Here is a 14987-nt window from a genome sequence, read left to right on the forward strand (position 1 = left end):
AGATCTCCCTTCAGTCAGGAACAACTTAATACTGAGCATATCTCAGGTTACCGAATATAATGGGCAACAGTAGCTACCTATGATTGGCAAGGGAAGTAAGGGTGAAGTGACAGCTGGTACAGCCAGCACACTTGTGGTGCGGTTCCGCGGGTGTTTGTAGGTCCATGGAGGGCGGAGTCTAGGGTATAGCCTCCTGTGAGGTAAATCCGGGCCTGTATATTATTATTATTATTATTACTACGGTACTATACTGTTTTTTATATAACTGTCATTTTTTGCAAAGCTTTACAGAGTACATTAAAAAATTCATGCAATTAAATGTATTTCAAAGGAGCTCACAGTATATTCACTATCCCATAGTCATACTCTTATGTTCTAAAATATTATTATTATTTATTTACTGTATATAGCACTGACACCTTCTGCTGCACTGTACAGAGTACATAGTCATGTAACTGACTGTCCTCAGAGGAGCTCACAATCTAATCCCTACCATAATTATAATCGTATTTCCTACCATATTATTGTAACGATTGGTGTCAGCAAGAACAGACTTCTGATTATGAAGTGATCTGCAGTATCACCTATAATCAGATATATACCGGATTATATGGTGATCTGCAGAGTCACCAATAATACTGGTATACAGGATCTTCTCAAAAAATTAGCATATTGTGATAAAGTTCATTATTTTCTGTAATGTACTGATAAACATTAGACTTTCATATATTTTAGATTCAAATACACACAACTGAAGTAGTTCAAGGCTTTTATTGTTTTAATATTGATGATTTTGGCATACAGCTCATGAAAACTCAAAATTCCTATTTCAAAAAATTAGCATATTTCATCCGACCAATAAAAGAAAAGAGTTTTTAAAACAAAAAAAGTCAACCTTCAAATAATTATGTTCAGTTATACACTCAATACTTGGTCGGGAATCCTTTTGCAGAAATGACTGCTTCAATGCGGCCTGGCATGGGGGCAATCAGCCTGTGGCACTGCTCAGGTGTTATGGAGGCCCAGGATGCTTCGATAGTGGCCTTAAGCTCATCCAGAGTGTTGGGTCTTGCGTCTCTCAACTTTCTCTTCACAATATCCCACAGAATCTCTATGGGATTCAAGTCAGGAGAGTTGGCAAGCCAATTGAGCACAGTAATACCATGGTCAGTAAACTGTATATTATTGGCTTGGTTTGGGCACTGTGAGCAGGTGCCAGGTCGTGCTGAAAAATGAAATCTTCATCTCCATAAAGCTTTTCAGCAGATGGAAGCATGAAGTGCTCCAAAATCTCCTGATAGCTAGCTGCATTGACCCTGCCCTTGATAAAACACAGTGGACCAACACCAGCAGCTGACATGGCACCCCAGACCATCACTGACTGTGGGTACTTGGCACTGGACTTCAGGCATTTTGGCATTTCCCTCTCCCCAGTCTTCCTCCAGACTCTGGCACCTTGATTTCCGAATGACATGTAAAAGTTGCTTTCATCCGAAAAAAGTACTTTGGACCACTGAGCAACAGTCCAGTGCTGCTTCTCTGTAGCCCAGGTCAGGTGCTTCTGCCGCTGTTTATGGTTTAAAAGTGGGTTCATGCTTCCATCTGCTGAAAAGCTTTATGGAGACGAAGATTTCATTTTTCAGCACGACCTGGCACCTGCTCACAGTGCCAAAACCACTGGTAAATGGTTTACTGACCATGGTATTACTGTGCTCAATTGGCCTGCCAACTCTCCTCACCTGAACCCCATAGAGATTCTGTGGGATATTGTGAAGAGAAAGTTGAGAGATGCAAGACCCAACACTCTGGATGAGCTTAAGGCCGCTATCGAAGCATCCTGGGCCTCCATAACACCTGAGCAGTGCCACAGGCTGATTGCCTCCATGCCACGCCGCATTGAAGCAGTCATTTCTGCAAAAGTATTCCCGACCAAGTATTGAGTGCATAACTGAACATAGTTATTTGAAGGTTGACTTTTTTTGTTTTAAAAACACTTTTCTTTAATTGGGCGGATGAAATATGCTAATTTTTTGAGATAGGAATTTTGGGTTTTAGACAGTGAGCTGTATGCCAAAATCATCAATATTAAAACAATAAAAGCCTTGAACTACTTCAGTTGTGTGTATTTGAATCTAAAATATATGAAAGTCTAATGTTTATCAGTACATTACAGAAAATAATGAACTTTTTCACAATATGCTAATTTTTTGAGAAGATCCTGTATATGTACTGATGTGTAATGGGTAAGTAACCACTTTAATGCACAGAGTGTAGTGATTGGTGCAACAGTAATTACTGATAGAGTTAACTAAACCTCACCAAAGGAGCTGGTGGCACTATCAGTACAGCACTCCTCACCAGGGACAAGGGCTCCCTGGTGAGTATAGAGAGGTCAGACAGATCGGTTCAGCAACAGACATACAGAGCAGGTACAGAATCGTAAGACATAGACAGCACGTATTTCAGGCAGAGTCGGCAACAGGATCAGATATTGTAGCAGTAGGACACAGCGCAAAATTATGAGACTGATGTGCCGCTAAGAGGTGGGGGCGAGTCCCAAGCCCCAAGTGGAAGGATGAAAGACAGTAATACCTCAGCGCACCAACGGACAATAAAGGTGGCTTTTCTTACAAGTATGCCGCCGCTCCAACGAGCCAGGCCAGCCAATGGAATATGTGAAAGGAGCAATACAGTACCTCTTCCGGCCGTGCGGGTGGTTGTTAGTACCTCTCTCTATGCAAACAAAATCTTGCTGTAATCCCGATATCCAGGAGCGCGATGCCGCTCAGCTCTGCGTGGATGGAGTCTGACCATGTGATCCCCTGGTCAGCTGATACCCGAACTTCCTGTAGCTGGCTTCCTTCCGTTCCAACAGTGGCTACGTCCCAATAGCAGTGAAGGCAGCAGCGGCGCTTCCTGGCTGGGGGACAAAATGAGCAGACAATAGTGTACACTGTGCGCTTAAAGGAGCCACGCAGGGGGTTTCCACTTACTGGATAAAAATTTTATCCAGTAAGTGGAAACCCGGGTATCAGCTGACCAGGGGATCACATGGTCAGACTCCATCCACGCAGAGCTGAGCGGCATCGCGCTCCTGGATATCGGGATTACAGCAAGATTTTGTTTGCATATAGAGAGGTACTAACAACCACCCGCACGGCCGGAAGAGGTACTGTATTGCTCCTTTCACATATTCCATTGGCTGGCCTGGCTCGTTGGAGCGGCGGCATACTTGTAAGAAAAGCCACCTTTATTGTCCGTTGGTGCGCTGAGGTATTACTGTCTTTCAACAGGATCAGATAGGCAAAGGTACAGAATCACTAAGAGTTAGATAGATCAGAACTAGCCAGAGTCATACACAAAAAATACAATAATAATATTAGCTAACTATAGATAGATGTATATTGCAAGCAGTGCATATACATCTATCATCCACAGGAACCTCTCTAGGTCTGAGTGCTCACACGAAGTATTTGCAACAGCAGACAGCTTGCAAATGATTCCCAGAGGCTTAAGAAGTGGAGGAGACCCCCTTGGCCACGCCCACACCATTCAGCCAATCCGAGCAGCCGAAGGACTCCTCTGACGTCAGCCTACCGGCAGGTCAGCTGACGCGCCTTCTCCCTGCATAAAGATCCTGACGGTCGAGCGCGCGCACGTGCTAATGTCCCCCTGAGCACAGCAGAGACATGCGTCCCTGGCGTACTAGACGCCCGGGACGCGGAGAACAGAGCAGGCAGGGATCCTGTGATGGCCGTGGTGGACCCCCCGTCCACCGCAGCTGACAAACGAGTATTCCTCATACCCGTCCTTGGCGTGCTAGACGCCCGAGGAGCGGGGAGACTGGCAGGCAGAGAATCATAAGTAGCTGCCGTGGTACTGCTATCCACCACAGCTGTCAGGTCACTAACCATTACAATTATTATGTATTTATATAGCACTGACATCTTCTGCAGCATAATACAGAGTACATAGTCCTGTCGCTGACTGTCCTCAGAGGCGCTCACACTCTAATCCTACCACAGTCATAGTTTAATGTCTTACCATATTATTATTATGCATTTATATAGCACTGATATCTTCCACACTTTACAGACTATGCAGCCATGTCACTGACTGTCGATAAAGGAGCACACAATCAAATATCTACCACATTAATGCTTTGATATTTCTACCATGTTTTTAATATGTATTTATATAGCAATGGTATCTTCCTCAGCACTCAAGATTTAAACCTGAGACCCTAAGGCATCAACGTGAGAGTGCTACAACTAATGTTCATACCTACTGGACCATCATGCCAAGTGGTTACCATCATGGAAGCTGAGATCCTGGAGAGCAGTGATTGGTTGCTTGTGAGTTACTGGAATCTAAGCATCAAGATTTCTGCCTTCATTATTTAGAATTTGAATTGCCATTTCATCCCAAAGATTCATAACATGGTGAGCCCACCAAACATCAGCACTCTTGTGCTCTTAGGACTTGCAGAGATAGAAGGACTAAGATATGTGTGCTGTGCCTTCTCAGCTATTGTTTATTTCTCTGTTGTAACTTTAAGCACTGTTATTGTGTATGCGGTGATCACTGAACCAAGCCTCCATGAACCCATGTACATTCTCATCGGAAACCTGGTCCTCAACGGACTTTTTGGATCTTCTTCCATTCTTCCAAAGTTAATCATTGACCTGATCTCCTTAACAAAGACCATCTCTTATGCTATCTGTATTGTTCAAGCATTGGCCATAGGTGTGTTTGGCATGTACGAAATGTGCACTTTTACCGTCATGGCCTGTGACCGGTACTTGGCTGTGTGTCATCCTCTGCACTATAAGACCTTGATGACCAACGAGAAGGTTCGAAAGGTCCTGGCTGGCTGCTGGATCTTCAACTTTATGCTTACCCTCATTGCCTTCTTTCTGATATGGAATATTCCACTTTGTGGGGACAAAATAAACAATATATTTTGTGAAAATATGTCCATTGTTACCCTGTCTTGTGTTGACTCTTCTCCCAGTAGATTCTTCACAGGCACATTAATGACCACGTATTTTACTGTCACCATCGTAGTCACTGTATTTTCCTACTTAAAGATTTGTCTCACTTGTTTAAAACTCTCAAGAGAGTCCCGTCAGAAAGCTTTCCATACACTAGTGACACACCTAATCAACTTCACCGTCTTTTTAATTGGGGTTTTCTTCATTGTTATCAGGTACCGATTGGGTGATATTCAACTTTCCCTTAGCGTTCATATTACTATGTCTATAATACCGGGGATAGTCCCCACACTCTTGAACCCACTGATATACGGTATAAGGACTCGCGCACTGAAAATAAAAGTCTTGAAACTTTTCAGGAAAGCAGTTGTAGAGAGGCCAAATCACCAAATCATTCCTCATTCGAATTTCTTAAGTTTAAAAGACACGAAGAACTAAATGAGGAACTAGATTATCCCAAAAGACTTAGCTCAACAAGAAGTAAGGGCTTTTTTCTCTAAGTTTATTTCTAGGAGATCAATTTTCATCTTCTGTTTAAAATAACTTTTCAGTACTGTACAATGGAAAAAGTAGCAAAAAGTAGGTAAGAAAGTCCTGTCAAAAGTATTTTATTCCTTGCTAATAATGGCTTGAAAAGCAATGTCACCGAGGAGAAAAAGCTAAGCTTAGTTCAATCAAACGGACTAGTTCTTCTTTCCAAATGTTAAATGTTTGAGTGCCCGGCTGACGATATGTACAGATGAAACTTGAAAAATTAGAATATTGCGCAAAAGTATATTTATTTCAGTAATTTGAGTTAGAAGGTGACGCTAATATATGACATCGAAAGCCTTTGCAGGTGTTTTGGATGAATTAGCTGATTAGAGTCTGACACTTTGAGCCTAGACTATTGAACATTTTCACAATATTCTAATGGTCTGAGATTTTGATTTTGGGGTTCTCATAAGAAATTATAACAAAGGCTTGAAATATCTCAATTTGCATGCAATGATTCTATTTCATATATTGCTTTCAACTTTTAAGTTGAATTATTGAAATAAATGAACTTTAGTACAATAATCTATTTTTTTTAGCTTCACCTGTACATGCCACCGTTCCCACCACAACTGACTAGGAACCTTGACATGAGATATTTCACTTTCCCACTGAGCTTCCCATTGGTCCAGACTGATAGAACAAAGACAATCCTCCATGACAAATTCCCCCCAAGAAAACATGGTTGTAAATTAAAATTTTAATTTCCAACCAGGCCTTGCATTTGCAAAATACCTTCTCTAGAGATGTCGCGAACATCAGATTTTGGGTTCACGAACATTGAATCTGAACAACCGGGAAAAGTTCAGATTTGCGCGAACCGGGTGAACCTCGATAGACTTCAATGGGTAGGCGAATTTCACAAACTACAAAGACTGTTTCTGACCATGAAAGTGATGGAAAACTAGTTTCATAGGCTCTAACACCTGAACAGGGGCATGAAGGAGGGGGATCCATGCCAAAAATCCCACCAAAAATTACAGAGTTGACGGTTGACGTAAAGTCAGGTTTTAATCCCTAAAGGGCAGAAATCTCAATACATTTCCACATTTGAGGAAAAGGGTTGCTTTAAAATTTTCAGAGTGGTAATGTAATGGTTATGCCCGCTTCACACAGACCAAACTCTGACAGACCAAACTCGGCGTTTAACACACCGGCAAGAGTTGTTAATAGTTGAAACTCTCAGGACTTAAACGTTTGTCCTCTTGACCGCAATCTTTGTGTAGTGGTCGCCGTGCTAATGTGCACACGTTGGCAAGAGTGCACGCCATGGCGGTTTTCCAGCCCATATGGTCAGGCAGAGATAGCTCAATGACAGTAAAGTGACCCAGAAAACAGTGGTTCTGCAGTGTGAGCCCAGTGTTGGCCTAGTAGGCTTTATTGGATGATCACCTGAGATGACCAAAGGTTTTGCCAAAACTTATCCAGCCGATTGATCAAATTTGGTCTGTCCACAATGAAGCAATGACCTTCTCCTCTTGGGTGTGCCCCCAACACACTCATATAGGTCATTGCTTAATTGTGATACGCAAGCCCCCTCACCACGACAAGGTAATGATCACGAAGGAGAATTGACATTATGTACATGCCTTTTTTTTTTGTTGTTGCAGGCACAGTTCAGCACCAAAGGCCAGAAAAATTTGGCATGTACACATGCCAGGAAAATTGTTTTTTTAGTGCTATAGCAGCGGCCTTAAAAAAACAGGAGTGGATTGGAGTCCTCAAGTCCCGTTTTGGACACTGTTGTTGGTGGCGGAGAAGTCAGTCAGACGTGCAGAGTGCAGAGATGCTGGGTGGGGACTGACTTAAAAGTCTTCGGGCAGGCAGTAGCTCTCCAGGATCCATGCCTCATTGATTTTTATAAAGGTGAGGTAATCCACACTTTTCTGACCTAATCAACTGCGCTTCTCAGTGACAATCCCTCCTGCTGCACTGAAGGTCCTCTCTGAAAGGGCAGGGCAAGAGAGAAGTTTGATGGCAAATTGTTAGAGCTCAGGACACAGGTCAAGCATACGCGCCCAATAGTCCAGGGTTTATTGCTCCTCAGAGTGTCAATATCAGCAGTTAAGGCCAAGTAATCCGGTACCTGGCAGCCGAGGAATTCTTGGAGGGTGGATCCTGAAGGGCCGTGGTGATGCGTCGGACAAAAAAATGTGCGCATGTCCGACATCGCCATAACATCTGAAGAGTGTGCTGTCCTCGCCGGCGTGGCCATGGGAGGAGGAGGATTCCGGGTTCTTCTTTGCTGTTGTGCTGTGACATCACCCTTGAGCACAGTGTACAGCATACTTCACAGCCTGTTATGGAAATTGTGCATCCTATCCAACTGAGTGATATTTGGTAAAAGTTCCATCACTTTGTGCTTATACCGAGGGTCCAGTAGCATTGCCACCCAGTACAAGTCCTTGTCCTTCTGGTTTTTTGTACAGGGATCCTTCAATAGGCAGGACAGCATGAAAGACCCTACCATTTTTACAAGATTGGATGCCGATTTAGCCACTGCCAGCCCCTCTTCCTCTTCATCACTGAGGTCATACAAGTTCTCCTCCTCATCCTTCCAGCCAGGTATAACACCATGGGTACCCGAAGGATGACCGCAAGCACCCTGGGATGCCTGCTGCGGTTGGTCTTCCACCTTCTCCTCAAAGCCACCTTCCTCCTCTGACTCCTCTTCCTCCTCTACATCATCCCTCTGTGTTTCCCCAGTTACAGCAGGTGTCGACAACAAGCCTGGTTTTGGTGGTGGTGATGGTGCCCACAGCTCTTCCTCTTCCTGGTCATGCATTTCTATGGCCTGATCTAGCACTCTTCGCAGGGCACGCTCCAGAAAGAACACATATGGGATCAGGTCGCTGATGGTGACTCAAACGAATGCATGAGTCTGCATGCATTGTGCATGAACCTCCAGTAATATGGCAAAAAATTGCCAGATCCACATGGCCTGTCCTGCCACCGTACTCATACAGATACTTGTTGACAGCTTTTTCTTGTTGGAGCAGGTGGTCAAACATTAACAGCATCGAATTCCAACGAGTCGCGCTGTTGCAAATCAAGCGCCTCACTGGCAGCTTCTTTTCCTGCTGAATGTCTTAAAATTGCGCCATGGCCGTGTAGGAATGCCTGAAATGACTACATACCTTCCTGGACTGTGTTGAGGACCTCCTGTAAGCCTGGGTACTTATACTGTACATAAATCATTGTATAATGAGACTCAACACATGTACCATGCAGGGCACATGAGTTAATTTGCCCAACCTCAGCGCCACCAACAGATTTCTTCCGTTGTCAACTTTGCCGATCTCCAGTTGGTTGCGGGGTCAGCCAAAGATCCAACTGTTTGTTCATGCAGCCAGGAGTGCTGGTCCAATGTGATTCTCGGCTTGCAAGCAAGTCATGGCCAGGACGGCGTGACACCATCATACCTGAGAGGTGGAATAAGCTGTGGGGACCTGGGGGTGTGGTGCAGTAGTAGTTATAGAGAAAGCCACAGCAGCAGAAGAGGAGGACTCAGCCAAGGAGGATAGCAAAGAGGATGGAGAAGGAGTAGGAGGACAAGAGGAAGTGGCAGCAGGTTTCCCTGCAAGTCGTGGTGGTGTCACCGACTTCGCCGCTCAGCCACGTATCCAATGCTTGGCAGCCATCAACAGGGCGGAGCCTGGAGAGACGCACTGAGAGAGGAAGCAGGTTACATGCAGCCAAGACCGGAACTTTTCTTGAGGCAACGGTGACTATGTGATGGGTTTTTTATCAAGATATAAAAGTTCTCAAAGATGTTGCGCTCCACCCACAGATTATTGTTTCTACGTCTCTACTAAATACCGGATCGCCACACCACAATAGTCACAGATTAATCAGTCAAAAGGTGTAAGCGCTACTACGGTATCCTGGGGTGATGTTTCACACGACTCTTTCTCCTTCCAAGGGATTTCCAAAAAGTGCGACCAGCCCTCAGGTTGATTTACATGGAAAGGAGAAACAACACTACATAGGGTAATAACGTCAGGTCAAAAGGATTTTTTGCACCCTTCACCTGCCCCACATCACACCGGTGTAGCACACCCCAAAATTAATTGTAGATTGCGCTCACCAGAAAATGTGGCTGCTCGGTCACAAACAGCATTAATCACGTGTCACAAGTGGCCAATCAATCATAACACTTCTTTTCCCAGCCGTAATCGTCTCCAATCCTCCAAGTTTATATGTCATAAGAGAGAACACAAAATAGTGCAATATCTCAACACATTTCTGGCACCTCCACCTCACCCATGTGCAACTCCCTATGCAATAAATGCAATGCGCTCACCAAAAAATGTGGCTGCTCAGTAACAAACAGCAATAAAGGCCTGATGCATATAGCCCCTGGCTCAGTGATTCTTTTCCTCAGCCACAAAGTCTTCTGTCAGTGTAGATGTCTTCAATTCTATGCTCAAAAAAAGAGGTAGGCACAGCACATAGTGTAGCATCTAAACATAAATGCACATCCACCTTCTCCTTGTGTGAACACAGCAATCGTGCACCCCACCATAGGTGTGAGTATGTGGCAGTTTAGGCGCCAAAACCTGACCTTGCCCCAGGCGCAACTTGGGGCAACTTGGTCTGTATCAGTCCCTGTGAGTATCAGGTAAACCTATACGCTCACCAGATCCTCCTGCTGTCTATCCACAAATAGCTATAAAGGTGTTTTGTACTCAGGCTTGAATTCCAATCCTTTCTGTATAGCTCCCTTAAAAACTAAACACACACTTCCATTGCGCAGTACTACTTTAATATATGGTAAAAGAAAATCCAGAAATTTGCACTCACATTTTCCAGAAATGTAAAAGCATATTCAAGTTAAAACTCCAGCGTCCTGGATCCAAACAGCATGCTCTCCTTAGTGTGCCGACCTCTAGCCCCGCCCAACGCGTTTCGTCCGAAGACTCATCAGGAGCTCATAGCTGTTTGTGGATAGCTAGCAGGAGGATCTGGTGAGCGTATAGGTTTACCTGATACTCACACCTATGGTGGGGTGCACGATTGCTGTGTTCACAAAAGGAGAAGGTGGATGTGCATTTATGTTTAGATGCTACACTATGTGCTGTGCCTACCTCTTTTTTTGAGCATAGAATTGAAGACATCTACACTGACAGAAGACTTTGTGGCTGAGGAAAAGAATCACTGAGCCAGGGGCTATATGCATCAGGCCTTTATTGCTGTTTGTTACTGAGCAGCCACCCCATCTGGTGAGCGAATTGCATTTATTGCATAGGGAGTTGCACATGGGTGAGGTGGAGGTGCCAGAAATGTGTTGAGATATTGCACTATTTTGTGTTCTCTCTTATGACATATAAACTTGGAGGATTGGAGACGATTACAGCTGGGAAAAGAAGTGTTATGATCGATTGGCCACTTGTGACACGCGATTAATGCTGTTTGTGACCGAGCAGCCACATTTTCTGGCGAGCGCAATCTACACTTAATTTTGGAGTGTGCTACACCGGTGTGATGTGGGGCAGGTGAAGGGTGCAAAAAATCCTTTTGACCTGACGTTATTACCCTATTTATTTATTTATTGTATTTATAAAGCACCAACATATTACGCAGCGCTGGACAATAAATAGGGATACATACAATATTTAGGGGTGACATACAGCAAAATGACAATACAGGAATACAAGAAAGATCAGATCATGCAGCACAGTATGAGTACAAGGTAATGCTAAGTCAGTCACTGGAGGGGAGCATGGAGATTAGGCAAGTTAGGTTCACTCAGATGCATAGCATGGGTTCACAGTAATGGAGGTGCATGATCAGGTAGGACACAAAAGGAGGAGGACCCTGCCCAAAGGCTTACAATCTAAAGGGAGAGGTAGGGACACGAATGGTAGGGGATCAGAGTTCAGCTGTGGGTTTAGAGCACTTGTGAGGGGTAGTAGGCCAGAGTGAAAAGGTGAGTTTTGAGGGCTTTCTTGAAGATGTTGAAGGAGGGGGCTACCCTAATGGATGGAGGTAGGGAGTTCCATAGTGTTGGAGAAGCTCTTGAGAAGTCCTGGAGGCGTGCATGGGACTGGGTGATGCGGGGGGCGGTTAGGCGAAGTTCATTGGAAGAGCGGAGTGAGCGGCTAGGTGTGTATCTCTGAGTAAGATCGGAAATGTAGGTTGGACAGGTTTTGTGGACAGATTTGTAGGTCAGACACAGTATCTGGAATCTGATTCTGGACTGGATAGGAAGCCAGTGGAGTGATTCAAGGAGTAGATCCGCCATGGTGCAGCGATGGGAGCAGTGGATAATTCTGGCTGCCGCATTCATGATGGACTGCAGTGGGGCTGTTCGGGTCATAGGGAGACCAGACAGCAGGGCATTGCAGTAATCAAGGCGGGAAATTATGAGGGCATGGATGAGGAGTTTGGTGGTGGCAGAGGTCAGGAAAGGGTGAATTTTACAGATGTTACGAAGGTGGAAGTTGCAGGACTTTGTGAGGTTTTGGATGTGGGGAGTGAAGGAGAGTGCAGAGTCCAGGGTGACAGCGGGCTTGAGAGGTAGGGTGAATGGTAGTGTGGTTAACAGTGACATGCACATCTGGGAGGTTTATGGATGTCCGGGGTGGGAAGATCATAAATTCCGTTTTGTCTAGGTTTAGTTTCAGGAACCTAGCGGACATCCAGGAGGAGATGGCTGATAGACAGGAGGAGACCTTGTCCATGGTAGTGGTGGATATGTCAGGGGTGTGGAGGTACATCTGGGTGTCATCCGCATACAGATGATAGTTAAAACCCATGGAGGAGATAACCTTGCCAATGGAGGATGTGTATAGGGTGAACACTAGGGGGCCAAGGACCGAACCTTGGGGGATTCCCACCGAGAGGTGGTTAGGGGTGGATGAGGACTGATTGAAAGCGGTCGTGAAGGAGTGGTTGGAGAGGTAGGATAAAGCCAGGACAGGGCAAGATCGTGAATGCCCATGGACTGGAGGGACTGGAGGAGTAGGGGATGATCTACTGTGTCAAAAGCTGCTGAAAGGTCAAGAAGGAGGAGAATGGAGTATTTACCTTCAGCTTTAGCTAAGGCAAGGTCATTGACCACTTTGGTGAGAGCAGTTTCGGTTGAGTGGGCAGGCCGAAATTCAGATTGCAGTGGGTCTAGCAGTGAGTTGGCATTGAGGAACTGGGTCAGGCAATTGTGAACCAGACGCTCAAGGAGTTTTGAGGCAAAGGGGGGGAGGGAGATAGGACGGTAGTATGAGGGTAGCGAGGGGTTGAGAGAGGGTTTCTTGAGCAGGGGTAGTACAGTGGCCTGCTTGAAGTCTGAGGGGAAGGTGCCTGTGGATAGGGAGAGGTTGAACAGGGTAGTGAGGACTGGGGCCAATTCCCTGAAGTGAGGCTGTAGTAAATCAGAAGGGATGGGGTCAAGGGGGGAAGTAGTGGTATGGGAAGTCTGCAGTAGGTGGATGACTTCCTCGGTGGTAGTAGGAGTGAAGGATGTGATGGGAGGATAGGGTGGAGGAGGAGCTGGTTGGGAGGGGGTGGGAGGTGAAGATTTGAGATTGGATATTTCCTGGCGGATGGAGACAATTTTGTTGGGGAAGTGGGTGGCTAAATCTGTGGCAGAGAGGGAGGAAACGGAGGGTGGGGGGGGGGGGGGGTGGGTTTAAGCAGGGAGTTGAAAGTGGCAAAGAGACGCTGGGGGTTTGAAGCTTGTGCTCCGATGAGCTTGGTAAAGTATTCCTGCTTCGCATGAGCAAGGGCAGTGTGGAACTGCAGCAGGTTGGTCTTGTACTGTAGGAAATCCTGGTTAAGTCTAGATTTCCTCCATTTCCGTTCAGTGGCGCGTGTTTCCCTCTGGAGGTTGCGAGTATGGGTAGTGCGCCGGGGCTGGGGGTTAGGTTGTCGGTTGTGGCGAAATATTGGTGGAGCAGCTTTCTCTAGGGCTGATGAGAGAGTTTGGCGATACTGATTAGGCAAGATTAGGAAAGGTTAGGGTGGGGATAGTGGAGGATAGGGCATGGAGGGGGTCAGCAAGGACGCTAGGGTTGAGCTTGCGTAGGTCTCGCTGCCATCGACCAGGTGGGCGGGCGGGTAGTTTGGAGGTGCATGTAGGTGCATGTAGTGTTGTTTCTCCTTTCCATGTAAATCAACCTGAGGGCTGGTCGCACTTTCTGGAAATCCCTTGGAAGGAGAAAGAGTCGTGTGAAACATCACCCCAGGATACTGTAGTAGCGCTTACACCTTTTGACTGTTTTATCAAGATATACCTAATGTACTCACATACTTTTAATAAATGGTTTTACACGTGATTATCTCTTTTATCTTATGAGGTAAATGTAAACTGTTGGCGGCAACGACGTTGAGAGATATATGAATCTAACGAAACTATCTGGTGACCGGGGAACTAAAGGGGGTGTGTGACCCCTACTCCATGGTGGAAGTTACTGCTTGCACTACCTGTGTGCTTTTGTGTGCGGTTGTGGGAGCACATAGATGAAATATAGGTGAAATATCAGAATATAGACATCCTGCACTATGATACATTTTTCTCTTTCTATTTAAAGGTGTATACATGTCTGAAGACCCAAGTATCTGAGGATGTTTGTAGCCATCGGACATTGATTGCCAGTATTGTGGAATATACTGATTCATGACCAGAGGAGGTTGTTTTACTGTGGCGCCCCACCAATCAATACAGTCTGTATTGAATATATTGTTGTTAAATTGTTTTAGCGTGGCCTAATAATCTTGCTTGACATGACCAGGTTGACCCAATGCCCAATGTACATGATATACCTGCCCTGACCGTGTTTTGCAGACCAGGTATCAGTGGTCATATGGACCCTTGCCCCAACACTGTGCGCCAGAGATGCCACGACTTGTCTTTCCACTTGATGGTACAGGTTGGGGATTGCCTTTTTGGAAAAGAAGTGTCTGCCCAGTACCTTCCACAGAGGTGTCCCAATCACAACAAATTTCTTGAAGGCATCAGACTCCACTACCTTGTACGGTAAAAGCTAGCAGTTCCAAACAAGCCAGCTGTCAGACGCTGGGCAAAGGGGTGACTGGCAGACATTGTCTTCTTCCACTCCAAAACTTCCTTCACAGAAAGTTGACTGCTGTGGGTAGATGAGCAGGAACTTCTCAAGCTGAGAGGCGGTGGAGTGCAGGGTGCTAGAGAGGGTCAAGGACAGCAGAGGTTGACATGGCTGAAGATGCTGCTGGGCTAGGAGGAGGAGGGTGGCTTTGCGTTTGTGTGCTGCTTTTATTCATGTGTGCATCCCATTGTTGTTTGTGTTTTACGATCAGGCACTTGATTGCAAAACAGTTGTCCCTAGGTGGGTGTTGGACTTCCCACTACTGAGTTTCTTTTGGCAGAGGTTGCCGATGGCATTGCTGGTTTCAGAGGCACACAAACAGGAAAAATGCTACACTGGTGAGTTTTGGAATGTTGGCATTCTGGTGGTGGCAACAGCAGGTTTTGAAGGGCATGTT

The 14987-nt window shown here is 45.6% G+C and overlaps 1 protein-coding gene across 1 annotated transcript; it reads left to right on the forward strand.

Annotated features, from left to right (window-relative positions):
• The first annotated feature begins 4439 nt into the window (after positions 1 to 4439).
• On the forward strand, positions 4440 to 5432 carry LOC137544728 (olfactory receptor 4B13-like). The gene has a single exon (XM_068265819.1). It carries the CDS (start codon positions 4440 to 4442, stop codon positions 5430 to 5432), a length of 993 nt encoding a protein of 330 aa, XP_068121920.1.
• The last annotated feature ends 9555 nt before the right edge of the window (positions 5433 to 14987 follow it).

This window comes from Hyperolius riggenbachi, chromosome 2 (assembly GCF_040937935.1).
Source record: "Hyperolius riggenbachi isolate aHypRig1 chromosome 2, aHypRig1.pri, whole genome shotgun sequence".
Lineage (NCBI taxonomy): Eukaryota > Metazoa > Chordata > Amphibia > Anura > Hyperoliidae > Hyperolius > Hyperolius riggenbachi.